The sequence below is a fragment of the Ranitomeya variabilis genome, chromosome 4 (genome assembly GCF_051348905.1).
Source record: "Ranitomeya variabilis isolate aRanVar5 chromosome 4, aRanVar5.hap1, whole genome shotgun sequence".
Classification (NCBI taxonomy): domain Eukaryota; kingdom Metazoa; phylum Chordata; class Amphibia; order Anura; family Dendrobatidae; genus Ranitomeya; species Ranitomeya variabilis.
Genome location: NC_135235.1, coordinates 92,557,617 through 92,579,103, shown reverse-complemented (window position 1 = coordinate 92,579,103; position 21,487 = coordinate 92,557,617). Strand labels below are relative to the sequence as shown.

At 42.8% G+C, this 21,487-nt stretch overlaps 1 protein-coding gene across 1 annotated transcript in view; it reads left to right on the top strand.

Annotated features, from left to right (window-relative positions):
• RNLS (renalase, FAD dependent amine oxidase) overlaps positions 1-21,252 on the top strand; it is a 215,480-nt gene extending 194,228 nt beyond the window's left edge. The window contains exon 7 of the mRNA XM_077258905.1: positions 20,719-21,252. Coding sequence (XP_077115020.1) covers positions 20,719-20,883 — 165 coding nt within the window. The 3' untranslated portion in view covers positions 20,884-21,252. The remainder of the gene's footprint in view (positions 1-20,718) is intronic.
• The last annotated feature ends 235 nt before the right edge of the window (positions 21,253-21,487 follow it).

Sequence of the window (21,487 nt, the reverse complement as noted above, 5' to 3'; positions counted from 1 at the left end):
TGTCTCAGCTGTTCAAAGTTTTCCACTCCCCTTTGCAATATAAGCTGGCCTCTGGCACTTAGGAATTGACAGTGTTAGCTCTTACTGCCTTTTTTGAAGCTGAAGGTGTAGTTCGTGGTTGGAGTTGGTATTTGGAGATTTGTTCAGGAGACTGTTGATTGGAGTTTTGTTTGTGTGCACATCCTCATTCTGTCCTATTTTGTTTCTCCTTCCTTTTACTCCCCTGTGTTCCAGTCTGTTGTGAGTGTATTTTGTATGAATATTATTTTCATTTATCCCTGTCTGTCTTCTCTTGTTTGTCTGGTAAGTGTTATCCTATACACTTCGCATTCCCACCTCCCTGGGTGGGGGAGGGGACAAATTAGAGTTGATAAAGAAGCATAGGAAGGCACGTGAACCTGACATCTCCACTTTCAGGAGTAATCCAAGAGACAGGGATAGATTTGGGTGCTGTAACACTCGCTCCCAGACTGGTTGGCGTGGGCTTCCGGGGGTGTGGCCCCACTGGACCACTAACCAGACTACCCTGGAAGGGGCGTTGCTAAGTAGCTTCCTATGTGTTCGCTGGAGCCTCTGATGGTGAGATCAGACTTGTGTGGCAGGTAGCTACCAGGTACCACTCCAGGGTGGTGTCTGGCTGTGGATGCTGATCCCACCGGGGACAGGACACAGGCAGGCACGGCTGGCACTCTGGCAGACAGGCGGGCATGGCTGACACTCTGGCAGGTCAGACGGACAGGGCTGATACTCTGGTAAGAACTGGTATACCGGTGGGTGTATGGAAACAGGTAAGAACCTGTTCAGACTGGAGGGTATATGGGAACAGGTAGGGACCTGTTCGGACTGATGAATATAAAGAAACAGGTAGAGACCTGTGCGGCAAGTTGCAGAATGTGAAGATATAGCAAGACCGCAAGAGCGGATGCAGAGCAGAACCACAGGAGGCAGAGTTAAGAGAAGGAGGCGGAGCCAAGAACAGAAACGCAGGAGGCAGAGCCAAGAACAGAAACGCAGCTAAGAGCAGAGAAGGAGAAGACAGCTAAGAACAGAGAAGAGGAAGGCGGAGCTAAGAGCAGAGAAGGCGGAGCTAAAGACGGAGCCGCTGGAGGTGGAGCCAAGAGCAGAACTGCAGGAGGCAAAGCCAAGAGCCAGAAGGCGGAGAGCCACAGGTTGTGGTGAACAGAGCAGAGAGGTGCAGAGCCACTGATTGTGGCAAGCAGAGCAAAGAGGTGCAGAGCCACTGGTAGTGGCAAACAGAGCAGAGAGATAAGGCAGAGATATACACAGCAGAGTGAGAATGGCAAACAAAGAAGGAACAGGAACGGACATAGACCAGAGTTCAGACAGGAACAGACACGGATACACAAACAGAGCATGGATAAAGGCCTGCATATTGCAGCCCTCAGAGATAGAACCCGACCTGGCAGCTCAGTAGCAAATACTAAATGAGGGAAATAGTTTGCTCAGGCGTCCTCCAATGGGTGAGGACGCCTTAAGTATCAGAGGCCTCTAGGCAATTGGCCGGGACACCATAGGGAGGTGCACACAGTCTCCATAAGAATCCGGATTTGCCAGCGCCGCTCCCCTATGCACACAGCAGGAAGTGTACACAGAGCAAGCGGCCACGAAGCACACGGCATGGAGCCGGCAGCGGACAGATCTCACAGCATGGCACAGGGTGAGTGAGTTGATGTATCAAGCAGGTGGGGGATGAAAGGCCATGCAGTGATGCCGGCAGGGTTGTAACAGGTGCCCTTAGTTCTAGGAACCTGGTAGGTGCCCACAGTCCCAAGGCATTACATGACACTGAGGTTTTGTTTGCTTACAATGATTGTTTTAGCACGAGTAGATTAGCATTGCTGCGACTAGCTGGTCACAAGAGCCCTGGTCTGACATGCACCCTTCTGTGATAAGCACCTCACTGTCTATGGATTTTGAACATGGAGAGCCTGGTTGGGGTGGGAGCAGTTTTATCAGCTCTGCTTCATGCTAAATTTAAAAGCTCTGATTATGTCAGAACGGCTGCACCCAATGATCTAAGTGATACATCGTTGGATTCAGCTTCTTTTCCTACATCATGCTGCTCTTAGATGAGATAGCAAAAACCTGCTGAAAAATTCCTTTTAAGTGCGACTGACTTTGAAATCTGGGTGTTTTTTAATGTTTGCATTTATATCCATTCATTATTTATTTGAGTCAAGGTTTCCATGAAAATGTAAATTCCAAAACAATAATGAATTAGGAAATGTCAAGCGTTATTGACAGTGTATATTCTAAATTCTTTGCTCCGCTGTCTTAAGTGCATGCAATATTCTTCCCCTACAAGATTTATCTATCCAGAATAAATGTAATAACATTCAAAATAGTGGTTCTGAATGGCAAAGAAAATACTGCACACTTTACCTAATCAAATGCAGCTCAGTTCAGGAATGCTGCTCCCAGGATGTAGCACGTAAAATCAATATAAGAGCTTACTGAAATGTCTGAAGAAGATGGAAAATGTACGCACATGATGGGATCCTGAATCTGGGATGATTTGAGTTGTTGTTACATGCATTCTGTTACCAGCTCATTGTTAGCACCCCCTGGGATTGCTACATGCCTGTATTTTATGAGGGTTGAAAGCAAACTCCAAACCAAGGGATTGCTTCACTTTAGATTTAACTTCTAGAAAGCCTGCAAATGCCAACGGAGTCTTTGTTAATGTCTTCCATGCCCCAGAAGACAAGTAGAATCCATGTTCCACTATAATGTCCTTAGTCTTAAGGATCTACCTCTGTCCCAGCAGTACAATAAGTAAATTCCAATAAAACAAAAAATAATGCATAGGCACTCTGCAGTAGGTACCGTAAATGAATAATATCGTGTATAAAAAAAACATAGAGCATAGTTAACTTTTATTTATTTTTTAAAACCCCAACAAGATGTACCCAATCAGGATGGTCCCTATCTCTATTATCTAAACTCACTGTGTGCTAAGCATGCCTCAATACGCTGATCAGTAAAGTAAAAGCTGGAACGACAATAGGCTTAATAGGGTCTTATCCGGGTTAAAAAGTAAAAATAGGATTTGCTCACCTGATGAGGTTGTGACAGTCTTAACCCCTGTATTATCTTGTTGAAATAGGATACTGGAGATCCACCATAAGTGATAAGATGAAAACTTGGAGGAAAAAGTGGATATAAAGCCACACTGCCATAGATCCAACATATGACGGGAGACCAAGATTGTTTGGATGCGCTCTGGATGAATAACATCCAAACAATCTTGGTCTCCTATTGTATATTGGACCTCTGACAGTGTGAATTTATATCCACTTTATATCCACTTTTTCCTCAAAATAGGCAGAGTCAGAGCAGGATCACTGCCTGACTAGTGGGACCTTCCCGTGGGAAGCTGAGTATATAGAATCATAGAATGTTAGAGCTAAAAGAGACCTTCAGGGTCATCATGTTCAACCCTCTGCTCAATACAGGATTCACTAAACCATCTCAGACAGATGTCTGTCCAGCCTCTGTTTGAAGACTTCCATTGAAGGAGAACTCACCACCTCTTGTGGCAGCCTGTTCCACTCATTGATCACCATGTCAAAATTTTTGTTCTAATATCTAATCTGTATCTCATCCCTTTCAAGTTCATTCCTTTGCATCTAATGTTTCCATGTGCAAGTGAGAATAATGATGATCCCTCTACACTGTGACATCCCTTCAGATATTTGTAGACCGATATTAAGTCTCTTTGCCTTCTTTTTTGCAAGCTAAACATTCCCAGATTTTTTAACTGTTCCTCGTAGGATATACTTTGCAGTCCGCTCACCATTCTGGTAGCTCTTCTCTGAACGAGCTCCAGTTTTTCAATGTCTTTTTTAAGGCCACCCCCATCCCAAATGTACTGAGTTCAAGAAACTAAAGAAAATCCAAATCGCATAGGGGGAATTAGGGGATGGTGTCAGCAGCTGTCGCTGACACCAGGCTCTAGGTTTAGTAATGAAGAGGTGTCAGCCAGACACCCTCATTTCTAAACCTGTAAGTAAAGAGTTGAACACACACACTGAGAATATAGAATCTTAGCATGCGGCAATTGTCCTCGTATATCGGACAAGACTCGCCAATGCAAGTCAATGGGTGTGAGAAAACAATTGCACTTCACTTGGACCGTGCGAGTGCAGTCTGATTTTTACACACCCATGTCTTTGTAAAACTGACATTTCATCTGCTGCATACTGTAAAATCACAGCGTGACCCGAAAAAATAGAATAGATATATACGCCTAAAATAAATACATATAAATATGTCAGTGACATGTATAATTAGTACAGTGCATGTGCAGCTTACTGTACATTTATTTAATTAATAATTATTTTTCTGAAAAAATGACATGGGCTCCCGTGTTGTTTTCATAACCAGCAGAGGAAAAGCGGACAGCTGGGGACAGATGTTTATTGCCTGGGAAGGAGATAAAACCATGGAGTTTCCTAGGCTATTAATATCAGCTCACAGCTGTATACTTTCCTGGTTATTAAAATGGGGGATGCCCCCAAAATAATGTATGGTCCCCCTATATTTAAAAACCAGCAAAGGCTAGGCAGACATATGCGGGATGATATCAATAGCCTAGGAAGGGGGCCAAGTATATTGGCCACATCCCAGACTAAAAACATCAGCTCTCAGCCACCCCAGAAGAGGCGCATCCCTAAGATGTATCAAATTTGGCACTTAGCCTTGAACTTCCTACTTACCCTCATCCGGTGGTAAGTGGGTTGATATTTGGGGGGTTGATGTCACCTTCGTTTTGTCTGGTGATAACAAGCCCAGAGGTTACTAATGGAGAGGCATCTATAAGACACCCCTGTTACTAACCCCATAGTGATATTAATTTTAAAAAAACACCCCCCAGAATAAAGTCCTTCAATTGAAATAATGACACAGACTCCTTTATGAAATCTAAATTAAACCATATTAATTTCAACGCCCATTCCACTGAAGCCAATGTCTACTGTAAATGAATTAAAATAATAAACAACAATATTCCTCAACTGTCTGATGTGAAGAGATAATCCACAATGTCACACTATGATCCTGATGACTTTGAGAGCAGTCACTGATGTGACTGTTCTCAAGGAAAGCCGGCTACACACTGACACAGGAGAAAGAAATTGCTCCTGCAGTGTGTAGCGCTGAGCTGTGGTGGGAAAGTTCACCGGAGTTCATCAGCTGATGAGCCACGGTGATCTCCCTTACTAATAAGGATTCCCTAGCGTTCTGGGGCCAATTCCATGTGGAAAAAAACACTTCAAAAATGCACCAAAAAAACTGAGTGTGCACATAGCCTAAATGTCTAGTTGCCGCCATTGTACTGAATCTGGCCTTTTTGTGGTCCTCCGTCTTTCCATTGCTGAGATATGGCCCCTCCTTCTTTTATATAAATTTAGCCTTGTAAGGGCTTGTACAGATGAGCGTATTTTCTGTCCAAACGCGATCTGAGAAAATATCGGATTGCACATCATCGACCAGTGTTATGCTATGGGGCCAAGCACATCAGATTTTTTCGTTGGACCAAGGGAAAAATCGCAGCATCCCAAGTTTGAGCTGATATTCTGATCATACTTGGCCATGCAAGCCAATGAGTCTGGGGAAACCATCAGACCGCACTCGTATGACATTTAAGTGCAAGCAGATTTCCACAGACTAACAGAATGGAGAAGATGGAGAACATTTTTTCCCTATCTTCTTCTCCGAAATAATCTGATCACTTTATGATTACACTCTGATCAAATGCTGATCAGAGTTTGATCAGTCTGATTTGCATAATAGGCCCTATTCTCTTGGATGAGAGAATACACTGTCGTGTTACCCTAGCGTAATGACCACAGAGAGGAGCAGAGGATCACTCTCCCATGGCTAGCAAGACTTATTTTTGGCAAGTGATTGATCTTTTTAATGAGATGAACCTTCACTAAGCCAACCAAAACTCCACGACAATTAGTACCTAGCGTTTGAAAAAGTCAAAGAGTTTGAGACCAGACAAGTAGTTGGTCCCTAGGACAAGATTAGGAACAACCCCACGTAGGAGCTGCACAAAATAATCCATCCCATGTACCGATTCATGTGGGGATGCAAGGAGGTAAAGCCCTGTGGGAGCTCTGTCTGATTGCTTTCTGTTTGACCACACTAGACAAGGATTATTTATCTTCATTATATGCTGGGGTTATTTTTTTGGGTAGCTATGATGCTTTCTTGTAATACACTGCACAAGTCTAGATAATGTGATGCTCTGAGAGTGCTGAATACATATGATACTGTTGTTTTAAGCTCATGAATAACAACTATGATAATGTTTCTTCTGAAAACATTGATTCTAGACAAGTAACTAACCCTGCCGTAGTCTGTGCCATATATTTCAAAACCATATAATCCCTTTATGTACACTCCTCAACACTGAAATTGCAGCACCACGAAGGAAAAGTCATGGAGTTATAAAAATCACAGGAAGGATAGGCATGTTCATGAAATGCGAATGATGGAAAATGGAAATATATTTAATCTATTTATTTAGTATCGAACATGGGCTTGATGCACAAAAATCCACGTATTTGCTCACCTTAGCTGCTAATAATGAGAGTATTAATGGTTTTCTGAGGAATGTAATGCCACGGTAAATGCGTTTGGGCTCTCAAAAAAATAAAGATTCTCTGATGGCAGCTTCTTTTGCAATTGCCAACTAATGATGTTCCAGAAGTGCTCAATAGGGGGCAATTCCGGAGATGCTGCAGGCCATGATGACACGTTTAGCCCACGCAGGATGCTCACAGTAGCATGAGCAACATGCGGCCTGGTGTTGTTATGTTAAAAAAAAAAGGTCCCTGGGACACTTTGGCTAAATGGCTGTACCACTGAATCCATGGTTGATCCATTCTGTACTGCAAGTGAAATTGGATATGACATTTCAAGCCTAACACATCAAACATTGTCTACACAAAACATCAAAAGAAGGCGTTTGCACTGAATTAGTCAATGAACCAGACATCCAGCTACAGGTGCTCCGTTCTCCTCACGCCACCACTAGCAAATGCTGTAATGGTGTAGAGCAAGACAGAAATGTACTCTGGAATGGAGGTCCATCTTTTTCAGCAATTGCACTCATTTTTGTATTGGATTCATTTATATACAGAGACTGGTTTGGAGACCACATGGACAACTTCATGAAGTTGCCTTTACGAGGAAACCTCACAATGGTCCTACTCCCAGGATTAGAGTGTAGGGTGGCATAATGTACAGTCACCGCACCTTCTGATCTTCATTCCAGGTATGCTAACTTGATTTGGATGTGAAACAAGTGGTACAGACATTTCTCCAAAGTGTCCATGGAGGCATTTTTCAACACGACAATGCCAGACTGCATGTTGCTGTTGCTATTATGAGCAGCTCGTTACTCGGTGAGTAATAGGCGGTGTTTGTTATAAAACTCAAATCCCTGCCCCGCATCTTTGGTGCCTGTTATGCAGCCAATAAGCATGAGGGGATTGCCTGTGAGTCGATGCCTTAGTAATCTTGGTTGTGGCATTACTGTGATTGGCTCACCATCTGACATCATCATGGATCAAAAAAGGACAGGCGCCACCTGGTTTGGCACACTGACAAAACAGCTCTGTGGCATTTCGTATTGGAGAGAGAGAGAGTGTTTGTCTAGGCCTGTGTGCACACTATAAGGCCTGTAGTGTTGATATTGGTGCTGAGGCTGAGCCATTATACTAACAGTCCTTCTAAGGGCTAATCGTTGGCAGTACATACAATCTGCATTTAGCATAGGGAGGGAGAGGGAGTCGCAGGAACAGGAAGAGTGACAGAATCAAGTCTGTAGGCAGGGATTAGGCATGTGCAGCAAATATGTAGCTGCAGTTTTTTTTGTAGGAGCTGAAAAATATTGTATATATTTTGATCTATCAAGTACTGTATTACATGCTTTGAGGTAGTTTTTTGTGTTATATTACACATTCAAAAATCGTTGAAACATTTTCCTGGGCTACATTTCTTAGCCATACACTATTCCGTAGTGTGGAGTAAATTTCTGTGATCTGTAAAACGGGTAAAAAGCTTAAAAAATGTTGTAGCCTTCAATATCTCAGGCATACAGTTTTACGTGGTCTGTGAACATTTCTGTGATCTCTAAAAGTGGACAAAAGCTTTTATAAATTTAGTAGGCCTTCATTTCTCAGACATAGTGTTACATGGTCTGTGAACATTTATATGATCTGTAAAAGTGCTAAAAAGCTTTTATAAATTTTGTAGGTTTACATTTCTCAGACATACAGTGTTATTTGGTCTGGGAACATTCATTTGATCTCTAAATGTGAACAAAAGCTTTTAAAAATTTTGAAGGCTTAATTTTCTCAGCCATAGTGTTACGTTGTCTGTGAACATTTCTGTGATCTCTGAAAGCAATCGTGGAGAGGTCTTCTAAAATCACGCTATACCACAAGGATATTGTGGAAAATATCTTGAAAAAATTCCCATCAGACAACGCTAGCGGCAGGAGGCAAGTTTCCTTGCCTAACCAAGGGGAAGAGGTCATGGAGGCACACAGCAGAGGCAGGGGTACAATGTGAAAGGCAATTTCATGACACCAGCCCAGCAAATAGGGCCTGATGATTGGGTATTTTTGACAAGGAGGGAAAAGATTTAAAGATGGTCAAGAAATACCTTGCTGACAAAACCAGCATACAACTTAACTCCGCTGTGACTTTCAACTATTGGGTCTCAAAGCTGGACACCTGGCTTGAGCTGGCCCTCTATGCTTTGGAGGTGTTGAGCTAGCATCTTGTCTGAGTGGGTTTTTAGTGCCGCTGGGGGGGGGGGGGGTTCGCCTGTCCACATAGAATGCAGATAGGCTCACTCTCTAAAAATGAACAAAGCCTGGATTAGCCCACACTTTTCCACACCACCAGATGACACCAGCATATAAAGTGTTTGTAATATTCAATATTTTAATGAGGCCCACCAGTTGTTGCCTTTCAAGGGTCTATCGATGACCCTTCTCATAATTTCTGTCTGGATTTGCACTTTCTGCAAAGCCTTTATGACTGTATAGGTACATCAACTAAACTTTCAAAATATTTTTGTTCTAAATTTTTTTTATGAATTCAATGATTCATCCATATAGTTTAACACAGCTATTGTTGCATTACGGAGGTATGTAAAAAAAAAAAAAAAGTAGAAAAATCTTTCAGGATTAGATTAGATTAGTCATCCATGCAATATTATGTGCTTTGTGCCACGTTTTGGTGTTATATAATAGTGCAAAAAAGCATTAGAAAATTTAGCTTGTTTGTTCACATTTCTTGCCCATACACTATTCTGTATTCTGGGGTACATTTTTATGATATATAACACTCAAAAATTGTTTTTTAATTTTGTTGGGTTACATTTCTCAGCCATACATCATTACGTGTTCTTAAGGAAAAATGTTGTTGGTATATCACCCTCAAAAAACTTATTCAAAATGTTATCATTATTATATTGCTCACCCATAGGGTATTACATCTTCTTGGGTACTGTTCATTGCTATATAAACCTAAAAATACTTGTTCATAAATTTATCGGTATTATATTGCTCACCCATGTGGATTTTACATTTTTCTTGGGTACATTGCATTGCTCCAAAAGCCTAAAAAAACTTGTTGAAAATGTATCTGTATTTTATTGCACATCCATAGGGTATTACATATTTTTGGGTACATTTTCTTGGTATTTAACCCTCAAAAAATGTATTCCAAAGTTATCATTATCATATTGCTCACGCATAGAGTATTACATCTTCTTGGGTACATTTCTTTGCTATAAAAGCCTGAAATAACTTGTTCAAAAATGTATTGGTATTATATTGCTCATCCATAGGGTGATACATATTCTTGGGTACATTTCGTTGGTATATAACCCTCAAACAACTTGTTAAAAAATTAGGCTATGTGCATATATTGCAGATTTGGTGCCTTTTAGTTGTGTTTTTTCTGCACGGATTCATGACAAAACCTGAACCAAAACATGATGCCAGCAAAGTAAATGATAAACCTGAAGTGTCATGAAAACGTTGATTATTTTTGACTTGCAGATTTGGTGCAGAAAATAATCTGCTGCATGTCAATTTTCTATGCGTTTTTGCCCTGCGTTTTTCATAATTTACTTCACTCAATCAAAAACGCACATTTTTGCAGCTGTGTTTCTCCTGCCAAGAGGTGCAGAAATTTTACTCAACACGTGCACATACCATTATCTGTGGTATATTGGCTCACACATAGACTATTCTGTGGTCTGGAGTACATTTTCTTGGTATGTAAAATCAAGTACATAGCCTTTTTTGTCTAGGAGTAACAATACATTACAATTTGAACAGAATGTGTATGAGGCCCTCCTTTATGTCTAATACAGGGTGTATCTGAGTTCCTAATTTTTGGCAGTTCTTTCTTCCTTCATAAATTACACAAAAATTTCCTATTTTTTAATAAAAATTTTCAGTGTTGAGGATAGTTTATTGTTATAGCCTTAATTGCATAATTGTCCAGTTAGAACATAAATAATTGCACATTTGTGTAGTATAATGTAACTTCAATACTACACTGGTTTTCACTTTTTAAATACAGATTTGCTATGTAGCTATGAATATCCACCTATAGTAGCGATCAAAAGTTTTGCATTTTATTTATAGTGTGATTACTGGTTGCTGTGATGCCATTTTTCTAGTGATGAATTGAAAGTGCATGAAGTTGTCACCAAGTAAGACTTTAATTTTTACCAAAATGCTTTAGAATATAGGTATAGTCATTTAGTTAAAGAAAACTGACTGCCAAAGGTTTTGCATATACTATTTATTGATCACAACATAGAGAGTAATTCATTGTTTACAATGCCATAAATTTATATTTTGTAGCATAACCTCTTGCTTTAATTACTGCACCACACCAACAGGGCATTGAAGCCACTAGGGTATTCAACACATCCTGAGGTATTTTGCTCCATTCCATTTGCAAACCTGCAAACAATTCATCTATATTCTATGGGTATGGGCCCCAACTCATCGCCCTAACTTATCCCAAAGGTGCTGCATAGGGTGTATAGGGTGATTGGCTTGGCCATTGAAACAGGCGAACATTTTTCTTTGCTAATCAATATTTGACTAAATTGGATGTGTACTTAGGATCATTGACTTGCTGTAATTTACAGCCCCTGCCTACTTTGGTTTTACCATGTGGCAGCATTATATTCTCCAGTATATTTTTGTACATGGTAGCATTCATATTTCCATCAATTCTATGCAGTGAGCCAATGGCAGATGAAGAAAAACAGCCCCAAACTATGACATTGCCACCACCATGTTTAACTGTAGGTGTTTGATACCTTACATTATTATGTTTTCCAATTGAGTGGTATATATAGTGCTTGCCATCAATATCAAACAGATTGAACTTGGATTAATCCAACCACAACACCTTAGAACAATCTGACTCCTGCCATTGGCTGTGTTCTTTGGCAAACTCAAGTCGGACCTTCCGGTTCTTTGCAGAGATGAAAGGCTTCTTGACTTATCCGTTGCATCACAGCTTGGCAACTCACTTTGGCCCCATATTCTTTGTTCCTTTTCTTAATAATGTGATCAACTTTGCAGGAAGTTTTCTGTGGTCGTACACGTCTAGGTTTGTCAGCTGTTCTATAACATTCTTTTTCTTATTTTTCTTCCTTTATTATACGCGACACTTGACTCTGAGAGCGGTTGAATTCCATAGCTCCTCTTTTTGGCATTTGCCTGACTTCACTCTCAGAATAATAAGCTTCCTGATAAATTTGGTTGTGACTTAGCCATGTTTTTTTTTTTTTTTTTTTCAGAAAATATATTTATTGAAATTTTAAACAGGAAAAACCGTAAAAAGAATCATTACAATGTCCAGAGCTATACATTACGTCTCTGAGAACACAGCACAAGTGTAGTTGAACAAGGACTCTGGCACATAAAGGGTACATGGTTCTCATCTTGAGAATCACCTCGGGACATAGACCTTATATACAAAATACAGAACCTGTAAGAAAAATAATTGTAGAAATAGGAGAAAGGAAAGAAAGAGAAAAAGAGAAAAAAAAAAGGGGGGGGGGGAGAATGGGGGAAAAGGGCAGTAAGGAGGGGGTTAAGGGAGACCCAGCAATGTACACGCCCACGTATTAAGAATTATGAGTATGTACGCAGCCAAGTCAGGAACCCTGTGCTCTCCTTGAAGGATTGCCAGAGGAACCAGGTGCGCCCCTGGACATATGCGGCATCACCATCACCCGCCACCAGCGACCCCAGACGATGTAATCTATCCATTTCAGCTATCCATTCCTCCGTGGAGGGGACCTCAGTAGACCTCCAATGCCGGGGAATAACTGCCCTGGCAGCTATTAGGCAAAATCTCAGGATCCCCTTTTTAATGGAAGCTATCGAACTGGGTATCAGGGACAGTAGGGCCATTTGGGGGGAGGGCTCGTGGTGGACCCCAGTCATCAAGTGAAAGGCATCAAAAACTGAGTTCCAGAAGGGTTGCAGGGGACCACAGGACCACCAAACATGAAGCATAGAGCCCGTGGCGGAGCCACATCTCCAGCAGGCGTCCGACATCTCCGGGTTAATCCTGTGGAGAAAGGTGGGACACCTATACCAGTGTGTCAGTAATTTATAATTCCTCTCCTGCGCCTGACTGGACGTCGTCATCTTATGTGCAAGAGTGAAAATTTTCAGACTATCCGCCTCAGAAAAGGTGATCCCCAGGTCCCTCTCCCAAGCCTCCATAAATCCCAGCGTAGTAGGGGGAAGTGAATTCAAGACCAGGCCATAGAGCACCGAAATCACGTGGGAAGGACCCTCGGTAGGGAGCATCAGGGACTCAAATGGCGTCAGCGCCCCCATCGGCTCACTGGAAAGAAAGCTCCACAATTGCAGAAACTCTAGCCAGGACAGCGGTGTCGTAAGATCAGAACCTCATAACCCCCGCATGCCGGAGAGCCCCGCAAGCTTATCCTTCACCTGACCCAGTCCCACCCTGTCAAGTCGTGACCAACACAGATACGTAGATCTATACATTGCTGGGGGAAAAGCCGGATTGTCAAAAAGGGGGCTCAGTCTGCTCAATCGGGAGGTCAGGCGTAATTTCACATAGGATCTATCCCAAAACCTCAAAACAATCTGTGTGAGTGGAGCAAAACTCGACACAAGTGGGCGTCCGGTCCCCCCCCATCCAAGGCAGCCAGTACAAAGAAGAGGGCGATAAAAGTTTCTCCAGGAGCACCCACTGTTTATGAGCATCACTGAACCTCCAGTCGACAATCCTAGAGAGCAAGACTGCCTGGTAATAACGTTTAAAATCAGGAAGGCCTACCCCACCCTTAGTCTTGGGTCTCACTAACACTGAGAATCGAGTCCGCGGCTTCTTAGTTCCCCAAATAAAGCTATTGATGGCCGACTGCAGGCACCTGAAAAAGCAATCCGGAACCTGCACTGGAGCAGTCTGAAAGAAATAGAGGAATCGGGGTAAAATATCCATTTTGACCACTCCCACCCGTCCGGACCAAGATAGCTGAGGTCTGCCATACCGTTTAAGGTCCGGGATAGTTTTCTGCAAGAGTGGGACGTAGTTCAGAGCATATGTTGCGCTAATGTCAGCAGGTATTAAGACTCCTAAATATTTTAAGGCGTCGGTCTTCCACTTAAAAGAGAAGGACGCCTGGAGCTGAGAGACTAGATTATCAGGCAGGGAGATATTGAGCGCCTCCGTCTTGGAGTAGTTGACTTTACAGTTTGAAACCTCCCCGAACCTACGGAACTCTCGGAGAAGTACAGGAAAAGCCACGGTCGGGTTGGTAATGTACAGCAATAAATCATCCGCATACAGGGATATCTTAAACTCATGTTGGCCAATCCGCAGACCCTCAATATCAGGTGTCTTCCGTAATGCCACTGCCAGATGCTCCATCGCAAGGATATAAAGTAAGGGGGAAAGGGGGCAACCCTGACGGGTCCCGTTTCTTATGTCAATGGGCGGGGAAAGGGTGCCGTTCACTCTAAGACAGGCCGTAGGCCTATGATACAGAGCAAAAATCCTCTCCAACATGTTAGTTCCCACTCCCAGTTGTTTCAGGGAGGCACGTAGAAAGGTCCAGCCTAGGCGATCAAACGCCTTCTCAGCGTCAATAGATAATAAGCATGCCGGGACTAGTGTTGAGCATTCCGATGCTGCAAGTATCGGGTATCGGCCGATACTTGCTGTATCGGAATTTCCGATACCGAGATCCGATATTTTTGTAATATCGGATATCGGTATCGAAACAACATTAATGTAAAAAGGTGTAAAAGAAAGAATTAAAATAAAAAAAATCGCTATACTCACCTGTCCGACGCAGCCGGGACCTCAGCGAAGGAACCGGCAGCGTTGTTTGTTTAAAATTCGCGCTTTTACTTGCTTACGTGAATTCCAGGCTTCTGATTGGTCAGGGCGGCCATGTTGCCGGGACGCGGACCAATCACAGCAAGCCGTGACGAAATTACGTCACGGCTTGCTGTGATTGGTCCGCGTCACGGCAACATGGCCGCCATTAACCAATCACAAGCCGTGACGTCACGGGAGGCTGGACACGCGCTTATTTTGAAAAGCGCGCGTGTCCAGCCTCCCGTGACGTCACGGCTTGTGATTGGTCACGGCGCCATATTGCCGGGATGCGGACCAATCACAGCAAGCCGTGACGAAATTACGTCACGGCTTGCTGTGATTGGTCCGCGTCCCAGGAACATGGCCGCCAATAACCAATCACAAGCCGTGACGTCACGGGAGGCTGGACACGCGCTTATTTTGAAAAGCGCGCGTGTCCAGCCTCCCGTGACGTCACGGCTTGTGATTGGTCACGGCGCCATATTGCCGGGACGCGGACCAATCACAGCAAGCCGTGACGTAATTTCGTCACGGCTTGCTGTGATTGGTCCGAGTCCCGGCAACATGGCCGCCCTGACCAATCAGAAGCCGGGAATTCACGTAAGCAAGTAAAAGCGCGAATTTTAAAGAAACAACGCTGCCGCTTACAATCGCCGAGGTCCCGGCTGCGTCGGACAGGTGAGTATAGCGATATTTTTTATTTTAATTCTTTATTTTACACATTTATATGGTTCCCAGGGCCTGAAGGAGAGTTTCCTCTCCTTCAGACCCTGAGAACCATCAGGAATACCGTCCGATACCTGAGTCCCATTGACTTGTATTGGTATCGGGTATCGGTATCGGATTGGATCCGATATTTTGCCGGTATCGGCCGATACTTTCCGATACCGATACTTTCAAGTATCGGACGGTATCGCTCAACACTAGCCGGGACCTTTCCTGTGCGCATGTACGAGGTCAGAAGCAACGTCTTCACTGTGTTATCCTTGGCTTCCCTGTGCGGCACAAAGCCCACCTGATCACTATGGATGGACCCAGGGAGAATAGGGTTCAGTCTACCAGCTATCACTTTCGCAAACCCCTTCACATCCACATTAATGAGGGATATGGGCCTATAGCTTGCACATAATAGGGGATCTTTTCCCAGTTTAGGAATCACGGTGATTGTGGCCATCAGCGTTTGGGGGGCAAAGGGGCAGCTGGCCGAGATGTAGTTAAACAGTTTGGTCATGAAGGGGACCAGGGAATTCGCATATAACTTATAGAAGGCAGCGGAGAATCCGTCAGGACCAGGGCTTTTACCATTAGCCAACAATTTTATCGTGTCTAAAACCTCCTGTTCCGAGAGAGGACTCTCCAGGGCCTCAGACTCCTCCACCAACATAGGCGGGAGCTCAGTTTCCCGGATGTAGTCGTCCACCCGTGCTTGAAACTCGGAAGGGGACATATCAGACAACGGGCCACTTAAATTGTAGAGAGAGTCATAATATGCTCTGAATGAGTCCACAATCTCCTCAGGAAAATGGACCAGTTCACCCGTAGCAGACCTCATGGTATGGATATAAGTGGTGGGAGCACGGGGGTGCAAAAACCTCGCTAGAGCTCTCCCAGGTTTATCAGAGTACTTGTACAGAAATTTATGAAAGCGGTCCCTCTGTCGTGCTAACGTCATGTCCAACAAGGCACTCAACTTACAGCGTGCCCGGAGGAGATCAGCCAGCACCCCAGCATCTCTAGTCCGTCTATGATCCAACTCCAGAGTTTGGATACGAGTCAACAAACCCACCATGTTAGTCTCCCTCTCTCTCTTCAGTCGGGCCCCCTGTTGTATAAATACTCCCCGTATAACTCCTTTCAAAGCCTCCCATTGGTATGGGATGGCCGTGGGGTCATGCTTGTGAAAATCTAGAAAGTCCGAGATTGCTGTTCGCACGGCCGCCTGACACATTAGATCTCCGAGGAGACCAGGGTTTAAGGACCAGGTCCATTCTCTCGGAGAAAGGCTTGGCAGCCAGAGGGAGAGCAAAACCGGGGCATGGTCTGACCACAACATCGTGTCAATGTCAGACTTTGGGTCAAGAGACAGGAGCCCGTGGCTGATCAAAAAATAATCCAATCTACTATAGGAATTATGTACTGTGGAGAAGTAGGTATAATCTCGGGTAGTGGGGTGCAGTAACCTCCATACATCCACCAACCTTGAGTCCATCAGGGCCCGCCGTAGTCTCTCCAGCTGTGAGAGGGACACCGCCGACCTGCCCGAAGAGGAATCCACAGCGCGGTCCAACACCATATTGAAGTCCCCTCCCATAATCACATAGCCTTCCGCAAAGGCCGAGAGGTCCCGTAGGACTTAGCCATGTTTTAACCTAAAAACACACAAACAAAAAAAAAATGACTACCCAAAAATTTGACTACCCATGACAAAATATGCAAAATGTTTGGCCCAGTAGATATTGAAAACTAACACATAAAGGGATAAAACAATGTCAAACACAATTTTCATCCTTATAGCTGACAACCATTTGCTCCCCGTTTACTAAAATCATCAGGAAAATGGCATAAGAACAACCAGACAGAAGTAATCAGAGTTTTGGTCGCCACTGTATATCCTACAGGCCAGCCAAAAAATAAATTGCTGTCTCGTTGTTTTCCAGTTGGATAGCCTAGTATACATAAAAGACCCCAAGTATTAAGGTGTAAAAATCATAATATCTCATTACCCAACTCATGAAACTATGAAGTGGTATCATTAATTCACTAATACATGTTCCCTGCTTGTAGTGAAATATTTACCAGCTGCCATCTTCGGCCCTTTTCGAGGTCACTTCTGTCATCTTCTGCAGTTTGTGACCTGCCGGATCGCCCCAGTGTTTGCTAGGTGAACCACAAGTTACTACTCAATGTAAGTCCATGAGAGTCCGAACGAGGTCAGCACAAGCCTTTCACAGACTTACATGAGAGCTTATGACCATTACCTGTGAGGTGCAGTCACAAAATAGCGGAGCAGGATCAGAGTAATACCAAGAAGAGCAGAAAGACTGCAGCTGGAAAGTGTTTTACTAGGGGCAGGGAACAGACATTAGTGATACCACTCCAGTGGTGACTTTAAAAAAATGGCTGAAGTGGGGCTTTAATGTCAGTATTGGGACATATAAATTAATCTAATGACTCATACTTGTGCCAGATGGATAATTTTGTTTTGCTGGTTACCATTGTTTGTAATTGCATAGTAGACAAAGATATTCTAAACAATGCTATTCGATGAAAAACAATGTTATGGCAATCCTGTGGTAATGGGTGACACTAGATGGCATCCATTAGAGAAATGTTTAACATATATGCCCTGGTGTATATATTAAATGGACTCTTAAACACAATGTCATTGTAGCCTAACTTGGACATCTTCTAATGACAATGGAATGGCCATTATTAAATTGTATAGTGGGGAATACGGCAATCATATGTTTCCATTTCAGGCGCTCGGATAGGGTCCAACCTAATAATAATGAAAAATTAGAAAAATCTGCCACTCCAGAATAAAGTGAATGAATGTTTTATTCAATTCATGTGGGTCCATGTAGAATCATTAACGTGATGTTTCGGTCAGCACAACCTTTATTAAACAAATGCCCAAGCATACAGGACCGCCTGCAAAAGTGATGGGCAAAGAGGGAGAGCGACAGCTATCGCTATAAAGAGAAAGGGCTCACATGGCTCTGCTTATACTGTCGCAGTATACACAGTAAAGCTAACAAGTAGTGATGAGCGAATATACTCGTTACTCGAGATTTCCCGAGCATGCTCGGGTGTCCTGAGTATTTGTTAGTGCTCGGAGATTTAGTTTTCATCGCCTCAGCTGAATGATTTACAACTATTAGCCAGGCTGAGTACATGTGGGGGTTGCCTGGTTGCTAGGGAATCCCCACATGTAATCAAGCTGGCTAGTAGCTATAAATCATTCAGCTGCGGCGAAGAAAACTTAATCTCTGAGCAGTCATAAATACTCAGAGGACACCCGAGCATGCTCGAGAAATCTCGAGTAACGAGTATACTCGCTCATCACTACTAACAAGTGACAATCTATGGTGTCTGCACATTTCAAGATATTTTTTTTGCCAATACTGATCATATAATTATTAAAAAGTGTCTGCTAAAGAATATTTATAGAATTACAACCTGATTTAAATATTTCATTTTTTGTTACGATTTCCATTAAAGGCTGTAGCTATATGATGTTAAAAAAGGAGAGACAGTTTCTAAGGGAATAAAATTCCTTCTCATCACCCTGAACTCCTAATTATGTCAAGTGTGCTTAGTATACAGCACTTGGTACAAATCTATGGCCTCATCTCCGAATCTCTGAGCTGCTCTGTTTATACAAACATACAAACAGTGCACCGCCATTTACATCACTCACACGACCAATTATTTATCTTACTGGATTCTTCCGTAAACCAAAATGTACTAATTTAACTCTGGGAGTCTTCCCTGCAGAGTTTACATAATTATTAATTCCCCTCTAGCTAGAAATCTGGTATGCAGCTAAAATGTAATGTATCTAAAGTAAGAATGTATCCAATGTGATGATTTTTTTTATATTATGTAGTCTATAATAATAATAATAATGTATAGCATGGCCCCTACTGGGCTCTTATTCAAAGGAAACCTGACACCTGATACATGCTGCCTGATCCAGCATATATCAGGCACTGGCTATATGATCTCTGCCAACTACATACCGAGCCTCACTGTAGACTAGTTGGACAGGCGGGTACCCAATGGCTCCTCCCTGCCCGCTGCCCTGGATTAACAGGTCTCTCCCTATACATGCACATAGGCAGAGACCTGTCATTCCAGTGCAGTGGGATGGGGGAAGCTGCAGGGGACTAACCTGTCCGACTAGACTACAGCACTGCTCGGTTCCAGGCAGCTTTTCAGAGTCAAAAATACATGGCTGTGATCTTACAACCAATGCCTGATACATGCTGCCCGATCCACAGCATGTATCAAGTGTCAGGTTCATTTTAAAATGGAATATTGAGTGGACAGATTGATCCTGGGAAAGCTTTATATGTACATGCTAAACAATTGATTACATTTGGTCTCCCATATGGCCGTTTTCCGCTTTAACATGGAACTCTGTGTGCAATGGATGACTCAGTCATTGCATAAATATGTAAATACGATGTTAACAGCATGTGAGAGGCGGTGATGAGAGTCCTATACAAGGGTATTCCATGTCTCCTAGAATGTGTATGGAAACATACTGAACCTACTGGAGAGGGTTGTAATCACAGCCACAACTGTGGTTATGTAGGAAGGTGATCAGAATAGTGGCCTCTCTTGCGTGTCCGGGCTGGAACTGTCGGGACTGTCACCATTGTTGCCAGGGGAAGGACTTTCTGACTGGAGTAGAACTTTGCACCTGACTGGTGGAGGTGGGTGTGATATAAAAGGGACTGTGCGCACGGGAACAGGGCTTTTGGCGGGTACCCAGCGTGTGCTACAGGACTACTTATGCACCTGTCAAATTTTGTTTGAATGCAGATTGCACATTTTCTGTTAGTACAATAAACCTCATTTCAAGGCAGAAACATTACTGTGTCCAACAGTTATTAGATATATGAAACTGAAATAGCTGTTGTAAAAAAAACAATTTTTATAAAACATTAAGCTTAAGATTAATAGGGGTGCCCAAACTTTTTCATATAACTGTAATTAACCCCTTTGCACACTGGTATAACTGTATGTCACAGTCAGGGTGCCCGTGTGGGTTCAGGAGCCAGGCCTACATACTTTAAAAGCCACTGGGGAACCAGCCACACGGGAGGCTAGTGGGTCCCTGGCGGCATGTATAGGTATCTCCCTGCATGCAAGTATAGGGAAAGACCTGTCAGTCACTGGCATTGGTTGAAAAGAAGCCACTGGGGATGCGGCAGGGTTTGAGTCAAACATACATGGCAGAAGTCATACAGCCAGTGCCTGATACATGCTGAACATGTAAAGAACATAACTAGAGACTATTTTTTTGCAGGCTCTAATATCTATGAAGCCCCTTGATCCTTTCCTGATGGCAGAAGTGCTGATCAGAATATGTCATGTGTCACTTATGTGCTATCGTTGGCATATTTATGGCATGATGTGCTTGTTGTGTGCAGAAAAGTTGCTACCAAAAATAGAAGAAGTAAAACATATTGGTGTTCACTTACGCTCTATCCTGTTGTCTTTGACTTCTATTGCTGACATATTGCTATGATTTATGTTGCAGGTCATGGAGGCTTTTCCTGATTGTCCAGGTCAGATAACTCTGCACAGGGAGCCTTTCCTTCTTTGTGGTGGAGATGGATTTACGCATTCAAACTTTGATGGATGTACCGAGTCGGCACTACGGATTGTGGAATCTTTAGTCTCCCGGTCTCAGCGTGGACACTAGCCGATTATGTATAAAGTACTAATGTGATCATATCAATTTTTATGTGTGAGCATTACAACATTGTGCTCTCAGCTTAATTACATTTATTGGTTAGAATGGCTTTTCTGGCATCATCTGAAACTGATGCTTTTACTGATGTGACTTCAAGTTACTTTACATCTCTTGTTTGTTATAGAATAATGAAACTGATTTATTAAAGCTTTTATGACTCGATGATGTTATTTAAGGCTAAAGCACTGGTTTTGCATTAGAATTCTAATTTGTTTTTACATTCTGGAAAAAAAACTGAGTCAATTAGATCCACCTAGAGCCTCAAATTTTGTGTCTATTAACCCCTTCACGCAAATAAATCTATCTTTTAGGAGTAATGTTGTTTAACTGTTTAAAAATATAAATCAATAGTATATATCAAAATTTTAAAAAAGCGTACTTGTTAGAGAAAACCGCTTCTTTCTCCTCATGGACTGATCATTTATTCTCAAAATTCTTAATTCACAGGTAAAATCTGCTTTTTGTAAATACAAAAGTTTCCCGTTACTGAGAAAGATGATGCTTACTGGTGCTTATAAAGTTCTAAGGAGAACTGTAAGGGCTCATACTCACT